The 16,998-nt window shown below is 45.4% G+C and overlaps 7 protein-coding genes across 7 annotated transcripts; 3 read left to right on the forward strand and 4 right to left on the reverse strand.

The window, feature by feature from the left end:
• Positions 1–610: 610 nt before the first annotated feature.
• PHYSODRAFT_535819 (hypothetical protein) lies at positions 611–913 on the forward strand (the record flags this gene model as incomplete). The annotated part of the gene is made up of 1 exon (XM_009541517.1): positions 611–913. One exon carries the CDS (start codon positions 611–613, stop codon positions 911–913), a length of 303 nt encoding a protein of 100 aa, XP_009539812.1.
• A 694-nt stretch (positions 914–1,607) lies between these two features.
• PHYSODRAFT_535767 (hypothetical protein) lies at positions 1,608–2,291 on the reverse strand (the record flags this gene model as incomplete). The annotated part of the gene is made up of 2 exons (XM_009541518.1): positions 1,608–1,961; positions 2,007–2,291. 2 exons carry the CDS (start codon positions 2,289–2,291, stop codon positions 1,608–1,610), a joined length of 639 nt encoding a protein of 212 aa, XP_009539813.1.
• A 34-nt stretch (positions 2,292–2,325) lies between these two features.
• Positions 2,326–2,562, forward strand: PHYSODRAFT_377211 (hypothetical protein; the record flags this gene model as incomplete). Its single annotated transcript, XM_009541519.1, has 1 exon — positions 2,326–2,562. A coding segment is annotated over one exon (237 nt), but the record flags the coding sequence as incomplete, so codon positions are not given.
• A 10,585-nt stretch (positions 2,563–13,147) lies between these two features.
• On the forward strand, positions 13,148–13,535 carry PHYSODRAFT_535785 (hypothetical protein; the record flags this gene model as incomplete). The annotated part of the gene is made up of 2 exons (XM_009541520.1): positions 13,148–13,373; positions 13,423–13,535. Coding segments are annotated over 2 exons (339 nt in total), but the record flags the coding sequence as incomplete, so codon positions are not given.
• A 712-nt stretch (positions 13,536–14,247) lies between these two features.
• On the reverse strand, positions 14,248–15,630 carry PHYSODRAFT_292740 (hypothetical protein; the record flags this gene model as incomplete). Its single annotated transcript, XM_009541521.1, has 5 exons — positions 14,248–14,569; positions 14,626–15,113; positions 15,155–15,157; positions 15,189–15,479; positions 15,510–15,630. Coding segments are annotated over 5 exons (1,119 nt in total), but the record flags the coding sequence as incomplete, so codon positions are not given.
• Positions 15,631–16,154: 524 nt separating this feature from the next.
• On the reverse strand, positions 16,155–16,385 carry PHYSODRAFT_535769 (hypothetical protein; the record flags this gene model as incomplete). Its single annotated transcript, XM_009541522.1, has 1 exon — positions 16,155–16,385. One exon carries the CDS (start codon positions 16,383–16,385, stop codon positions 16,155–16,157), a length of 231 nt encoding a protein of 76 aa, XP_009539817.1.
• Positions 16,386–16,550: 165 nt separating this feature from the next.
• PHYSODRAFT_375013 (hypothetical protein) lies at positions 16,551–16,829 on the reverse strand (the record flags this gene model as incomplete). The annotated part of the gene is made up of 1 exon (XM_009541523.1): positions 16,551–16,829. A coding segment is annotated over one exon (279 nt), but the record flags the coding sequence as incomplete, so codon positions are not given.
• Positions 16,830–16,998: the final 169 nt, after the last annotated feature.

Genomic DNA, 16,998 nt, shown 5'->3' on the forward strand with positions numbered 1-16,998 from the left:
TGAGAAGCACTAGTAGTGGGTCATGGAACATTACGCCGGCAGTTTTTTTCCTTACCGTAATTTACCACCGAGAACATTCCTGAAACCTTCTTTCGGGACAGCAGCGATTTCAACGACGACCCCTCTCGACCACTTGAGAGCGAGAGCCACGTCTTTTCGATATGAGGGTAGTTTTAGAACCTCTGAACCGGTCAGATCTAATAGACGTTGATTTGACGACGCCCACTTTATAGCGAGAGCCACGTCTTTTGGATCTTAGGGCGGTTCGGGACCGCTCGTTCAAACTATATTGATAAAACCAATAGAACATTACGCCGGCAGTTTTTTATTTTCATAATTTCTTACCGTAATTTACCTCCGAGAACGGTGCTAGAACGATCTTTGTGGATAGTCGTCCGTTTTACCAACACGACCTCTCAACCACCTCAGAGCTCAAGGAGGCGTCCCTTAGCCAGCGACCAGACGCGCGACCCTGTAGTCGTGCAGGATCGCACATGCGAGGGTAAGATGAAACTCCCAATATTTACTGGCACATTACGACGTCATTTTCAGAATTAATTTTTTTCAAAAAAATTAAGAGGCTATGTATATAGATACCCACACATAGAACATGACGATCGAACTATCTTTCGGAAAATACAAAGGTCAATCCATTGAGGATGTATTCAAGAATGATCCTGGATACTGTCGTTGGATTCACAACCAATCCAGTCTCAACATTAGTGAGGAAATGAAAAAAATTCTTCACTCAAGATTCCTAAATAACGATAACTCCTATATGATGACGTGGGGTAAGTATCGAGGCAAATCTTTACAGCAGACCAGTAAATTGGATCCAGGCTATCTCGATTGGCTAAGAAAAAGTCAATTCGTGATTGACAAGTGTCCAAAGCTACGCAAGGAACTGAACTAAAAAATATCTTTTTTTTACTTACGCTGTAGTGAAGTCTAGAACCTCTCCGGTTAGTCTATCGAACAGCACTTGCAACAGTAGCTGATGTGGAGGGGTATGTACCCGCTGTGAGACCAACTACTTTACCGAATTCAGCATTATCGATGATCAGTCGAGGAACGCGAGTAGTAGTCGGCAATCCAGTACCACCAGAGGAGTATAAACCGGAGGTAGGTCTGGTCCATGTTCAACCGGTAGTTGGTAGAGTTGTAGGCGTAGGAGAGAAATCAAGCTGACAAGCGTAATAGACACTGTTAGCACTCATTTTGATATAGAATACGTTATTCCCCGACGGATCGATTAGATACGCCCCAGCATTGACAAAAGCGGTCTGAATGCTTCGGTTGATATCGTCATACGAATAAATACCATCAGGGAGGGATACACTGATTGTGGATGTAGTTGCAGCGGTAGGTACTTCGATTTTGAACGTTGTGTTCTGAAATTGCATTGAATCAATGTTATACTCACTGTTATACATCGAAATCGATTGAATGGCACATACTACATCGCGGAAGTCAGCCGCCGATCCGGGAAAGGAGTATTTCCAGGTTGAATTGGTTCCATTTTGTACCAGATTGGTGCTGTCGAGTTTGATAAAGCTGGACATATTGATTATATGTTTGTAGGCATATTTTTGTTTGATAAATTGGAATTAGTCCTCGATACGAATCGGTCTATCGAAGTTATACGTGATCTGACCCTTGACCGAATCAATGAAGAGCATTTCGCCCTTTCGCTCCGTGGCTTTGTTGTAATAATAGATGATTGAACGCTCATCTACTCCCTTGATATTAAAATCTTTCACAACCATCTGGAGGTCTCGCTTAGAATTAGCTTTCAGGATCGCTACGTACTCTGAGTTCAATCTGATCATCTTGTCCGTTGCGAAGTAGCTGTGGCTCAAGAAGATGGTTGATAGCTTGAAGTGGCGCACTCTAGTGAAGTAATGTGAGAACAAATTCTTCTGAAGAAGCTTATCGTTGCTGTAGTCATCGATGATGACGAGCTCAGGCTTATTGGAATTAATTGGTGTATGACGTACCCGTTCAACACTCGGAGGCGAGTCAGGGTCGGCGAATGTGATAAAGCCATCAAGCTTATCACGAAGATACTCATATAACTCCTGGTGAGGATTACGAGCAATGATCGTTAGATGAGCAAATACGTGAGGAGAATGCTTGAGGATGAACATACATAAGTTGTTCTTCCCTGAGAACGATGGCCCCAGAACCACCATTCTAAACAGCGCTTTGATGTCAAGTGCAGGAATATCACCCATAGAGACGCTTTTGAATTTTTTAGGGATTGAAGCTCCGAAATCTGGAATACCGCTCATGATTGTCGTCTAAACTATATAGGATCAAACAAAGATGAGTTCAGGTTTTTCTTATCCTAGCCCGATATTCACATCGCCGATTTATAATCCGGCATTCTTTCTCCAATTGGATGCCAGCGGGTTTCTAACGTATGACTATGCTCAGACTCTTTATCTGAACAAGTATGACTATCACTTGACGTACATTACCGGTATCTCTCAAGGCGTAGCATCACCTGGTGTAGCGCTTGTCCCTGGAAGTGGTGGGAACATCAGCAGTCTTGGAGCACTAAGCTGTAGTAGCTTAACTGTTAATGGTGCTTCCGTTTCAGGCGTACCAACGTATGTAGCTGATATTACTCCAGGTACTGCCGCTATCAACAAAGCTCTGGTACTTGGTGCATCAGGTGAAATTGCTACTATTAGCAGTTTGACGGCAACGTCGATTACTGGCACGCTGCAGACAGCGGCTCAGCCTAATTTTACTAGCTTAGGCACGCTATCGTCCCTCACCGTGAGTGGAAACATATCTGGTACATTGGCAACTGCTGCTCAGACCAACGTAACTAGTGTAGGGACACTCTCGTCGCTCACCGTGAGTGGAAACATCAATGGAACGCTAGCGACGGCTGCTCAACCAAATATCACCAGCTTAGGTACGCTTACTGGATTGACTATCGGAGGCAGTTTAACCTTTACTGGTGCAAGTCGATCCATTACAGGTCTTAGCTCGCTAACTGCAACTAACATTACTGGTACGCTACAGACTGCTGCTCAGCCTAATATAACACCGTTAGGTACTCTAACCGCTGTAAATTGCTCGGGTAATGTATCGGGTACGCTAACAACAGCTGCTCAGCCCAACATTACCAGCCTAGGAACCCTGAGCTCGCTCACAGCGACGTCGATAACAGGAACGCTACAAAACGCTGCTCAGCCTAATATTACTAGTCTAGGTACGCTTAGCAATCTAACCCTTAGCGCTGGTGGAACCGGTTTATTCATTCCGAATGTGAAATTTTGGGATGGAGTCAGTTCTTGGATAAATTTCAATCATGCTTACTTTCTCAATGTTATCGAAGGGGGCGCTTCAGCCAGTATCGTTGTGGTTCTCAATAGTACGAAAGATTACTCAGGCATTCGTGATCTAACCATATCACGAAACTTTATAGCTTCGACTTCAATATCATCGCCTACGATCACATGTGATACGATTAGTAAGTCAGGTACTCAAACTATGAATGCAACGACCTTGAATATCAATCCTACTACGCTTCAACTCAGGGGAGATACTCTCAATGCTACAGGTGCGGAGCTGAACAAGCTTGCTGGATGCACAGCATCTACCGTTGAGCTGAACTATCTAGATCTTACCACCGGAGCAGGAACTGCAGAAGCAACAAAGGCTCTTGTACTAGACTCTAATAGTAGCATCTCATCAGGTATCTCATCTCTAACGTCAACCAATCTGATATCCACTACTTCTACCCAATATCAGATTGCGGCCGGGACATCATTTACATCAACAACGCGTGCCTCTAATTTTAATCTCATGATTCGTAATCAAAGCAATACGGTTGGCGCTCAGGCCGGATTATCGTTCACGATTGAAGGTACTAGTGATATGACAACGTACACCCCTAGCGTTAATCTATATTGTACTAGAACCGCTACGAGTCTTCAATATTCAATGGCTGATTTTGCAATCAGTACACGGTCAGGAGCTAATGCATTATCACCAATGACTGAACGTATGAGAATCACTCAAGCAGGATACATTCGCTTTGGATCAGCTACCAGTACTGCAAACATAGATATAGTTTCGAGCGCGAATTTACTAAGCGGGTCTTGGCAACGCGCAATGCGTATAGCCAACGATGCTACTACTCCAATCGAATTTGAAATTCAGGTATACAACGATGTCGCGGGAGGAAGTAGTGGTGTAGCTCTAGGCACCACTACGAGCGACCCGCTAAGGTTCATGGTTGGAAACACAACTCAAGCTTATCTAAACAGCTCAGGAAGACTGGGAGTTGGTATGAGTACGTGGTCGCCAGAAGCAACCATTCACTCAGGCGGAGAGGTATGGGCGAATAATTTCATGCACGTAAAGGGAGGCGGCGATGTATTTGCTAGGTATCGATTCAATTGGTCTCAGACTGACTATCCAGCGATTGGTACTGATTCAACCGTAGGAGCTATCAGGTTGGGAAACTGCGATGCTAATTACGCGTGGACAGCCTATGTCCCGGTGCGTGGAGGAAGCTATACCAATGCAAGCGATGAGAGGTTGAAGGCGGACATTGTAGACTGTCCCTATGGTTTGGCAAGCCTTATGAGAATGAGACCAAGAAAATTCAGGATGGTTCAAGAGCAGACTGTCCATGTTGGCTATATCGCGCAGGAGTTGTGTAAGGTCATACCAGAAGCAGTAGATATCGGGGCAAACGATGAGCTTAATCCGGATGGGTTTCCAGTGAATCCATGGGGAATCGATCTCGCCAGTTTAACCTCGGTACTGTGTAAATCTATCCAAGAACAGCAAGGCCAAATCAATAATCTCAAAGCTGAATTCAATGAGTTGAGAGCGATTATGTCTGAGTAAATATAGAATGGTATATGTCAAACCCAGTTCGTGGCGAAGACCGCTTGCCCTCAGACTACTAACGCTAATGTCGTTGATACTGATCAACTACAATGTGATCGAATTGTCGAATTCCACGAGAGGGTTATATATGGTATTGGCTCAGGGATAATTTCGCACCGATAAATATAGAGCAGATCTTGAATACTTCGTTGTAATAGAGTATCATGGGCTGCGGACCAAGTAAAACGATCAACAAGAACATGACTAACCCTGAAACTGGCCAAGTCATCGGTTCAATAACGATGCACGCTGGAGTGGTTTCGATAGGGAATAATGCTTATATCCCAATGTACAACGTACATAGTGCAAGAATGCTGTCATGGCTATCGATATCGGAGATAAAAAAAAATCAGACTCTATCGCGAGAAGAAAACAGACGTAGACATCTAAGTATATCCGCACTGCTCTATAGAGCAAATGTCTTCACAGACTTTGACTTTTTTTTGGCTGGTAAGCCCAGACTCGGCCGCCTTCCGTTTGGGTAGATGCCTCCACCTTCTTGGTCGACTTGTCGAGGTCAGTAGCCCGCACAGCGGCTTGGGTCTTCTGGGGACGATCATGAATGATGAGGTTCTTCATGATAGCTTTCAACTCAGCGACGTTGAGGTCGCTATTGTCACCATAGCTGCCTCCGGAACTGGATATAATGCGCGAGTTGAAGAAGAACATGGTTTTATAATAAACGGGTGATAATATCTTTGAACTCTTTATCATCAATCAGTCGACTGCTGTACATATCCACCGTGAGAGACTTGAGCTGCTTGATGATACTGGGGTTGTCATTTCCGAGTTGTAGCTCTCCTTTTAGCTTATCGTATTCAGCCCTAAGCGTATCTAGAGGATCCACTAACTTATCGTGGAAGCTGTATTGGAGATGAGTAATCGATAGAACCTCCTTGAACAGTTTCTTATCTTCAACGCTGAGCTTATCGTAAGCGGATTGATCGCTACGGTTCTTATAGACAAGTGCCTTGATCATGGCTAGGAGGCTATCACTGATTTCCCACTTAGGACCACCTTTACGCCGATTCGGCTGAACGATCACGAGCTTTTTAGCATCAAGGTCGGGGATACGAATATACTTGCTTCCGATCTGCTTGTATGTGTAGGCTGACGGCGTTGCTAATCCTTGGATCTCATTGAGATTGTAGGTACGGCCTCACCTTCCAGCGGGGCAACACCTGCACCGCGCAATCCTCGACCTTGAAGCTTTCGTTTAACGCCACTGCCGGATATCTCGCTTGCCTCGGCGTATCGCTTAGCCTTCGTTTGATATATCGATTTTGTCGCCTTCATAGCTGATGTAGCTGCCTTCAACACCGATCTCGGTGCTTTTGAGTTATTCCCTCAAACAGCCTCTTTTGCTTCTTCATAGCGTTTCTGAGCCTCACCGTATGTCTAAAAAGCTGCTTCTGACTCATCATGAAGCTTTTGCAAGCTGTCATCGTATTCATACTCTTCAACGCTTTGCTGTCTAATATCGTGTACAGACTTTAGAATAGCCTCATTCAATATTTCAAGATTAGCATCCAGGTTTTTACGTCTTTTTTTATCAAGCTCCTTTTTTTCAAGTATCTTAGCTGCTTATTCATCGCTCGATGGGAAGGGGTATTCAACCTCATTAAGATAGCGGTCCAAGTCCTCAACCCCGTTGAGTAGGGACGAAAAGGTATCCATCCACATGATATTCTTCATTAGCCCCTTCCAAGCTACACCACTCACCTGCTTGTGTGCTTTGTTTTCACGATTTAAAATATTTAGGGGTCTAGACCCCGATGGCTGCCCAAAGTAGTATGATGGATGGGACTTAACAACACCGTTGATTTTCACGATTGGTTGTAGCCGAAATGGAATATCAATACTGTTAGCGTGCAACTGGCTGTAGTAATCAGTTAAGATATTCTTGGCGTCGTTATCAGCGTTTGATAGGCTTGGGTCCATGTCTTTATCAATACCACTCATTAACCCATGCTGAGCTTCACCATTAGCTGGGGTAAAATCATTTATGTGTTTGGTTTCATCGCTACCAACTAGTTCTAACTCGAGGCCCCTGGCTTTAGTCATATTAATGAAAGATTGGAATGTCATTATCCAGTTCACTTTCTGAGTGATTGCTTGCTTCACACGATCGCTATCTTTCCCGTAAACGATAATGCTATTGCCATTGATCCAAACATAGCCATCTTTGTCAATAGGAGAAGATTTTGCGGAACCATTAAGAATTGGTACAATCTTCTTTATCAATCCGTTAGATTCAAGGACTTCCCTATTTTTGCTAATTGTCCAAAATAATTTGAGCTTGCTGTCCATTTGATCGGATCTTGTGGATGTTCCAGTATCGAACACAAAACTGTCGTCAAGTCTCTGCTTAGAGCGGTTTGAATAATCTCCTTCTGAGGCATTGATTCTTTTTCTTTTTGAGTCAATATTTTGCCGAACCTGGTTTGCGCTATTTTTGTCCTCTTTACCCATCTCATTACGTCGCTCCTTCTCATTGACGTATGCGAGGAATCTGACATCATTAATTAATACCTCACCAATATGGTCATACGTCTCAGACCAATCAATGCTCGGAACTAGTACATATTTTCTCAGTTTACTACTGTACACCATCCATCCCAATATAATACTTAGTAAGCTGCCGGCCGTTGGAAGCAATAGGGTGAATATTTAGTTCTGCAAGGATGGGGTAAACCTCGAAGATTTTAGCGACCGCTTCCTTTGACTTTGTTTGATTTTTCATCTCAGCATTGCCTTCGTCGAACAAATCCTCTTCGACGGGCTTTTGCGGCAGTGGACTATCAGGGCCAACGCCAGCATCTGTCATTCTTGCACTATTATCAACTCCAACATCAGTCATATCGGGGCTCACGTGGACCCAACCATCACTGGTTTTGAGCTTAGCAGTACTGGAAGCATCAACGGTCTGAGGCTTTGCAGTAGTCGATGCATCGTTCATTTCAGGTGTTGCATTAACTTCAGCATCTACCATTGTTGAGGACTCAGGTTTTTTTTTGGGAGTTTTCAATATTGACACTTTTTTTTTAACTCTTCCGGCGTAGCCTCGTCAGGGCCAACCGAAATATCAGACTGAGCGGATTGTGTTGATTTCTTTGGAACAGTAGTAATACCATTCGCGATATCGCTAGCCCATGATGCACCTTCGTACATAAGGCGCTTGGACTTGGCTTGACGAACTCGGCGCTCAGCTCGTTCGAGTAGCTCCTGCCGCTTTTGCTCTCGTTGAGCGATGGATGTAAAGTTGGGAAACATCGTCTAACTATATCATGGTAGTCATAAAAAAATATTAGCATCGACTAAATACATACTCACCAATAGCTTGGCATAACGGAGTCATGCCTAAATGGTTGATACGTATGACAGATACGGTTTCGCTCATTGAGGAGATTGATGTATCGATCCTTGATGCAATTAAACGGCACACCAAATATCGTTTCTAACTGGTCGCGGTACTGTAGATTGCACACGGTTTTCCGGAAATTGGCTACCGGGTCTAAATCTCTGAGTTCATTTTTGATTCGACTAAACTCTTGAATTATCCACAGCTTTCTTCGGAGCTGTACAAGCTCACGTTGATTCTCTACGCAGTTGCAACACATTCTATATATGAAGTCATATATTTTTAAGCATTATTTTCGGAATATAGATTGATAGATATAGATGAGTCAACACTTACAGAGGATTGCTCTATTAAACTTATTTCGAAGCTAGTTCGACTCATTTTTTTATCGACTTCCAGTACTCATTCTCTAAGGTTGATCTCTTGTTCTTATTGACTAATCTAAGATTATCTTGTGGCTCCCAGGAGTCAAGTTCATTACCGACCCACTGAATGAGATACTTGTACTTGCCGGACCGCATCTTTTTGTGGTCTAAAATCTTCTCCACCTCTAAAATATCACCCCTGTTGATAGTAGCTTCAGATGTTTCTGCTTTAACAATTTTTAGATCGTTTGGCCCCTTGTAAAGAGTGTGCCCGTTTTCCGACTTGATTTGGATGCGGTAGCCATCAATACCTACCACCGAATACACAGCCTTAGACCATCTTGCTGCTTCTTTATCAAATGTTTTCTTTTTTAGTCGATACAAAACCTTTTCACCGACCTCGAACTCGTTTTCAATCCTCTCGGCTTCAGCCTGGTTGTGGACTAGTTCAGATTCAATTACCTTACCTTTAGCTTCGTTGGGGGTCATACCAATCGTCCGATGGGTCGTGCTGTTGTAGTTCTCAATAACAGCAGCTATGAGCTTCTGGGTTAGTCACTTTGGTTCGATTTTGACAAGGCGCTGCTTCAGAGTTCTATTGAAGCGTTCAATTTTACCCATTTTGGCGTGATCTCCAGGCTCATTGTTGAAATGATCAATTTTCTTAGTTTTGAATAATTTCTGAGCCTGTTGGTTCATGAATTCTGAACCATTATCGGTTGTGAGAATGTCAACCTTATGGAGGCGGACAAAAACCCTAATTGCTGCTAGTACGGTCGGGCCAGTTTTGTTGGTTAGTAGTTTTGCGTAGCCTAGCCGAGAGTTGATGTTGATCGCAGTCAAGATTGGTCTTTTCTCCCAAAACGCCAAGTCCATCTGCCACGAATTGGGGTTAGTCGATGCGACTTTGAACCTATCGTATCGCTTCTTCTGCTCCTGAAATCGCTGAATATCGCTCTGGTTTGAGTACCATTCCGTGACGATTTTCATCGTAATCTTCGGCTCCAGTTCTTTAGCCTTCTGGTATAAGGCTTGGGCACCCACATAGCCCGTTTTGGGGTCATAGTATAATATGGACAACAGCTGATCCATCGCTCTATATGGTTATAAAACAAAAAAATCCCCTGCCAGGTAGTTGCTTATATGTCGAGCGGTTCGGTGGTGATACCATCCGCAAGTACACGACGTTTGTCCTAATAGTAGTTTAGAGCTGTTTTAGTCTGGGTGTACGTAATGATTGACTTACTCTCCTTACTGAGTCTAAACCCCTTGTTGGTGCCCTGTAGCGTGATGCGATCGCGAACAACTGATTCAAAGCCATCTGGGTTGAGGACGTCGCCATTGCGGCCACCACTCTGCTGGACTCCCTTCGCTGAAACCTTGACCTTGTAAGATTCGTCTGGAAGGTAGCCAATGTAGTTATTAGCGGACAGTGATACCAGACCACTCATCCTTGAACAAACCTGGCGTTCGGCGATCAAGCTGAGCCATCTCTTCGCTATAATCACGTGGGAACCACTCGTACTTATGCTGCTGAAAATGCTCACGAAGCTCGGGCTTGATACACTCAACGAATGGCTTCTCACAGCTGAACGCAATATAAGCCGAGTCTGTGTCCATTTCTTGGTACTGGAATTCCGAACGGTCGAAGTAGAAGTCAATGCAATCATAGTAGAATTGCAACATACGGAGCTTAGCGAGCTGATAGATTGCAATCGATAGATGAATTGGGTTCGTATTGTTGAGCTTTCTCTTCTTCATAGTGAATTCACATGAATCATTCAGCTCTTCCATTCCATGGAAGGTGAAGTGCTCAATCTTGGCCTTGATTGCCTTATCGTCCGACTCATACCTGACCTCCTTGTGCTTGCTCATGTCCATGCCAGATCGACCAAACGCACTATTACCAACCACTTTCATCATCTCAGCAACCATAGCCTTATTATTGCTACCCTCACTAAGCGTTTTCAGCTTAGTCAACAAGTCTAGAACCAAATGAATCTTAGGATTGGTTGTCGATTCATTCTTGAATCTATCGATAATGAGCGCATCAAATGATTTGGGCTCGTAATGATTTTTTTCAACTCTTGGACTAAATCATCCATATCAGAGTCAGATACCTTCTCAATAATGATCTTACATATGGATTTAACATTTTCATCACCCTCTCGTCGCGCGCTCGATACGGCTTCCATGAATGGTGCAAATGCCTTGTGAGAGCTAGCCTTGATGAAGCTGTAAGTCTTGGTGATCTCCATACCATGAGAAATGTACCATTTGAGTAGCGGTGCATAAATGAGGATCTTCTCACCAAAGTAGCTCCCGATGAGTTTGCGAGCCGGCTTTGCTTGCGCTCCTCGTTGTACTCGAACATGTGATGACCGATGACACTCCGATCGCTGCAGTCGATGAGGGTGTTCTTGAAAATTGGGGTCATTTCACTGAAGTAGGGTTTGAGGTGCTCTGGTGTACGGATATCACACTCGAGGAAGCCAAAGATCTTGTCATATACAATATCATCGACGATCCCTGTGTATGCTTCGATGGTAGTCAACCGTCCACATCGCATCTCATTACCAAGAGCCCACAAATACAGAGCATTAGCATCGTAGCCGATGATCTTTTTGCAGATCCTACCCCCCTCGAATCTTGGTCTCGTTGCGTTTCGCGTATCTGGTGAAGATGATAGAAGGACCACCAGCAATGTTCGCCTTCATCTTGGTGTAGATTCTCCTCTCTATCGATACTGCACACCAACCTGTCTGAGTTGAATTCAAGTAGCTTCTTGTGGCGGAAGCCCTTTAGCGACATGTTCTTGCGAGCAACGTTGCATCCCACACAGCTGATCAAGATATTACCATCGATGTGTCCGAGCTTGTTATTGATTCGGTCAGCCGAGGCGGTATCAGCTGTGAGTTGCTTGTAGCATAGCCCACACAGGTACTTTTGTCGCTCTAGCAAGTCGTTGAGGTGTTCTAGCGTCATATTGAATTCACGATCGGCATCAGCATCCTGGGTCTTATATCCACTTAAGCGACTAGCGGGAAAGTCAAACGCTTCAGCAGGCTCCTTACTTGGTTGCTGGAGGTTGTTGAAGCACGTCTGATACATGACTTTCTCAGAGAGACCAAGTAGCGACACACCATCAGTGAACATATCAAGTTCGAAACGTTTGAATAGTTCTCGCTGGGCTTTGATGGCCTTGATGAAGGGTACTACATCGAGGTTGTTGTACCAAATGAGTAGATCCTTGATTGACTTCATGTCATAGTGTTCCCAGACGAACTGTACCCGCACATAGTCCTCATCGCTGATGCTAGTGCTACGAAGAGCACTGTCGAACGCCGACTTAGGAGGGACTTCCGGCTGACTGAGTACCTCAAATGAAGTAATGTACTCGTATGGGAAGATGCCTTTTCCTAGGCCACAGACGCATCGAATCTTGTCATCACACTTGCACTCACCGAGATATGTCGACAAGTACTTTGCATAGCTGGTGCCTGCCGGAACATAGTTGCTGATGTCAAGCATTTTCATGTCTGACGTGGCGATGCACATGTAGCTAGGGTTCTTGATGACTGATGTGATGTTGTCAGTACCGATGACTGCAAACAGGTCCGCCTTGATAAGGTTGATGTCGTAGCGTCCAGAGTTGAATCCGAATACTGGTACCTGACCAATGCACTGCTTCAGCTTGCCATAATCCGAGCGCTTCTTACCGAATGTGAGCTTGCTGTGGAAATCGAAGAAACAAGCAAACTCCCCGTTCTGAATCCAAACATTGACATCATCCATCTTGTACGTCTAGAACAGGAACCTCAGCGTCAGTCAAACCATGGACGTTGATGATTTTGCGGAGCAAAGACTCGTACTTCGAGACGTTGTACTGCTGAATCTTAGCGGCAACTTCCTTGATGTACTGGAACATATCCTTGAGCAACTCCTTCGGGTCATCGCTGACAAAGCATCGCACCTCCTCAGTCAAGCTGTCGGCCCAGGAATGTGTTCGTTTGTGAAGATAGTATTCTCTCCGTTTTTGACACCCGTAGGCTTGAGGATAGCCTCAAAATCATAGACAATGAAGTGATCGATGTAATGGTCAGCATCCTTGATGGAGTACTTAGTCAGCATGGAACGAATGCTGTTCGGAGCGGGTTGGTAGATGGTTGGCTGAGCTGGGAACGATTCGATGTTCACGCGTTCGCATTGGTTCTTAGTGTGGTTGCGTAGCTTATCAGAGCTAACAAACACCATCTCACACGTAGAGCATTGGTACTTCTGCTGGAGCATATCAACGTTCGTGATGTAGAGAGCGTGATTCGTGCGACAGGATGTTGATCGAATCATAGTCCTTGTCCGAGCAGCGAATGCATTCAACCTTGTCCGACTCAACATCCATGTTGAAGACGTTGATGTTCAGCTTGAAGCACTCCTCAAGCTCATCGAATTGGAGAATGTCGATAGGCTTGAAATTGCGGAACAGACCCAGAGTGTAGGTGATCTCCTTGTACGAACAGTACTGCTTGAAGGCTTGTTTGACCAGAGCCTGGATTCTGCGAGGATCCTTCTTGGCTCCCTCCTGCTTGTGATAAGCAATGCAGTGGAAGACACACTTGTTGTTCGTCTTGGGGAAGTTGATGACGTGCTTGTTATCACGAATCACCTTAGGAATGACAGCCTCGCTATCACCCAGAGCATGGTCGCGTTGGTAGATATAGATATTGAAGCCAGTAATCCCCTTCACCATGTACCCGGAGCTGGGGTAGTTGAGCTTGTCAGCCAACTCCATGGAGCGAATCTCCGAGATCACCTTCTTACGAATATCATCCTTGCTGTTGATAGCTACAGGAGTGCTAAATACAGATGTGTTGCTAATATTCGGGTGGAAGTAGCGAGTCTCGCTGTCATCAGTTCTGCTGACAAGCTTGTATCCAAGAGCGATGTTGACCTTGAAGGCAGACTTCTGGGTTGCAAGCACGTTCTCAAGCTTGTCGTAGAAGTCAGCAGGCTGGATTCCCTCATATAGGTGCGACTCCATGTGTTTGCCTTGGTAGAAGCGGTACTTACTGTCTTCCTTGAAATCAGCAGCCAAATTCTTTTGGAGCTTGCCTAGACTGATCTTGTACTGCTTCGCTACCAATTTTTGGTTGATGGGGTGGGAAATGTTGCTAATGTATACCATGCGCCCCGTCTTGCCACGTACCTTAATACGGTAGCTGCTACCCCATCGGATTGGGTTAATATTTAATCTCTTAAGACCTTCAAGCTCGTATGCGAACATTGCTATATATCGGTGGCTATATTATTCTCCGAAAAAACGACTTTATAATATTGGGTCTTGTATCAGGATTGACTTTATATCATAGGCGACTTTTTATCCGAGGAAAAAAATTAATTAATTAATTAAGTTCGGTTTCATTATTAAGTTCGACTTCACCATCAATAAGTTCGGTTTTGGGTTTACGCTTGCGAGCTCGAATCTGGTCTCTATTCTTGTCATCGTAGTCTTTTTGATAAGATAAACGGGCTTCGCGTGTGCGCTGTTAGTAGCGCTTCTGCGCTGCTTTGATACGTTCCTTGCTAGCTTGGTATTGCTCAGGAGAGTACGCCATCTTTGTATATTACTAACTTTATATTTATCAGGATCAAAGTATGTCAAGAAATCAAATACTACTTCGAAGTATTTAACTCGGGAGCCACATTATTCCATTCAATCGACCGCAGGAGTCATATCCCAATAGCTTCTCCAACGCTCCGCAGTATCGTCGTGCTTCCACCTCATGCACAAACAAAATGTTTCTGGATCCTCCACGTGAACAAACGTCTTCATCATGAGCGGATCGTTCGTCGTGGTTGATCCTTCTTTCAAACGACTGAAAACGCCATCTGTGCACTGAGCATCCAGAACCTTCACGAAGACCTCGACCTACACGCAAATGTCAGTAAACTTACACACACCAGAACTACGCGCTCACACAGTACCTTGCGTCTGTTGCCAATGGATTGATTCTCTTCAACAGATCCGGGCAGCATGTTGACGATGGGAACCTCAATGCTCATACCGTCGAACCAACCATGCATATCGCGAGAAAACGCAAGCCTGTTGTTTGAGTCGCGATCGTACTTGGCGAATTCCCGTTTGTGGTCTCTGCTTTGCTTTCTCGACACCAAATGGCAGCTTTCTGCCTTGCCGTACGGTAGGAAGAACTTCTCGTGCTCAATCCGCTGAAAACGAAACTCGTCAGTCGATGAGTCCAGATTCGAAACGCTTGTAGTCAACGATATCGATGAAACTGTGTTTTGAGGAGATTCCGAATCGTCTGGAACGTAGTCGCAGTAGAAGACGCGCTGGAGATCAGTAGACACAGCGTTAGCTGGTGCAACACGCGTCTCAACAACCTGGTTAGTTAACGGAGAGCCCAGCGTTTGTGGCCCAGTCCTTAAGTCAGTTTCGAACAGCAAAGCAGCATCTTCTATAAAAGAAACAGAGTTAGCCCTCAATGAAGCAGTATTACGATGCAGCGACAGCATATAGAAGCACGTACTTGTCTCGAATAAAACATGAAAACACAATTTCTTGTCTTCATACCAAAACGCGACATTCTTGTTGCCGATGCAGCGCGTAGGATCGTAGTATCCAATGCGTAACGTCGCCATCCAGTACAGTTTGCAGCGAATTCCTTTCGTGATCAACGCGTTTTCAACGGATCCAGTGACAAGCCACAATCCAGTTTGTGCGTGTTCTTGCTCCGGAACCACCACCAGCACGTGGATTTGTCTCGACTTTGGAGCGCGCCCTTTCCGTTTGGTCATATTGTTAGCTGTCAACACGTCCTCAATTGTCCACGTCGCCTTCATCTTCTCTCCATCGATCAACGCTTGAATGTCCTCATGAATCTTTCCGTCCTCCAGATCCAGCGCAGCTTGGTCGTCGTCTGGCAGCCACGCGCCGCGGCCCTCGTCTTTCTTCGCCAGGAAGAGCTGCAGGTCGTTGGCGTCGCACGTGATAGTCGCCGGGTTCTTCGCCTTGATCGCCTTCTTCAAGTCTCCCGCCGACTGACCCGCGTCAATGTCCACAGGAAACGCACTGCCCGCCGCACCAACGATCGCGCAGAAGAGCTTCACCATCTTTCCTCGAGCCGGCAGATTCTTCTGGAAGGTAGAATTTCTGGCGTACTTAAGCGAACATGAAGGCGTGTGACATAGATTTTCAACCAATGATGAGACGCCACGTCGCGCTGGTCCGAACTACTAGTAAAATCTGCCGGCGTAATGTTCTATTGGTTTTATCGATGACTTGTGTCGAGATCCCGTAACCGGGTCGTGACACGCATAACGAACGTCGTCTGATTGGCTAATATTCTCATCACTAAAGGGCAGTACTCACTCTGCAGATCCCATTGTCGTGCATCTTCGACGGGAACGGTGTCGAGGTAAGACGAACAAGCATCTATCGAACGAGCTAATGTGCTGCGTCATCACGACTAACGCCTTGTTAATGCTGTTAACCTCTATTTGGTGTGTGGGGGTATACCAGTAGGGCGTATCCACGTACTGCAACCGGTAATCAGCATGCTGGAGAGTCGTGCCATGACATTGGAATCGCGAAAGATGTAGGAAGAAAGCAAAGCATGCTTCGGTAGCAGACCTTGGCGAAGAAAATCGGCGTGCGTCACCAGGGAAGCAAGGCACAGCTGGAGCACAGGTGCCACGTGTGCGTCGGCTTTCAATGCGGGAAACATTTGCTTGGTACAGTCTCGAATAAATTCGGCTTGCGGATCCTTGAAGTGAGGGGGCAACGCAGCAAATTGAGAGCTGTTTTGAGGCAGGCCAGCAACTACCCGCCCGAGATATTGATCACCAGCAGCTTCGTACCGAAAATACCGGTCTTGAACACCACCTAGCGACCACCCGCATCTCAAACACACACTAACAATTGACGGACCACCGGTGCTGCCACTGCTAGCGTACGTAGCGACTCCTTTTCGGATGGAGTGAGTCCCGTACGCCTTTTCTCCCGTAATCTCCTCGAGCATTCTCCCAATTGTCTTGCAAAATCTTGATTTCTGGTTGGAGCCCGGGAACAGTTTTCCAGGGACTAGCGTTGGGTTGGAGCCGAGATAGAGTCCGAGTGCCAGCACCCAGCAGCAGTCAGGCTGCGAAGGATTCGCGTAGATGTGCCGGGGGCCAACGACAGACGCATTTTAAACCAATCAGAGTGGGTAAATTGGTGTAACGAGCAATTCGTGTTCAAATCTCTTGACGGAGGCTACAGCCATTGCTGGCTGGAAATTGGAGAGATCAAAATTTGTTGATTGAAAACGTAAGATGTCCAGGTTACGGGGGCTTTAATTT

The sequence above is a fragment of the Phytophthora sojae genome (assembly GCF_000149755.1).
Source record: "Phytophthora sojae unplaced genomic scaffold PHYSOscaffold_25, whole genome shotgun sequence".
NCBI classification, from domain to species: domain Eukaryota; phylum Oomycota; class Peronosporomycetes; order Peronosporales; family Peronosporaceae; genus Phytophthora; species Phytophthora sojae.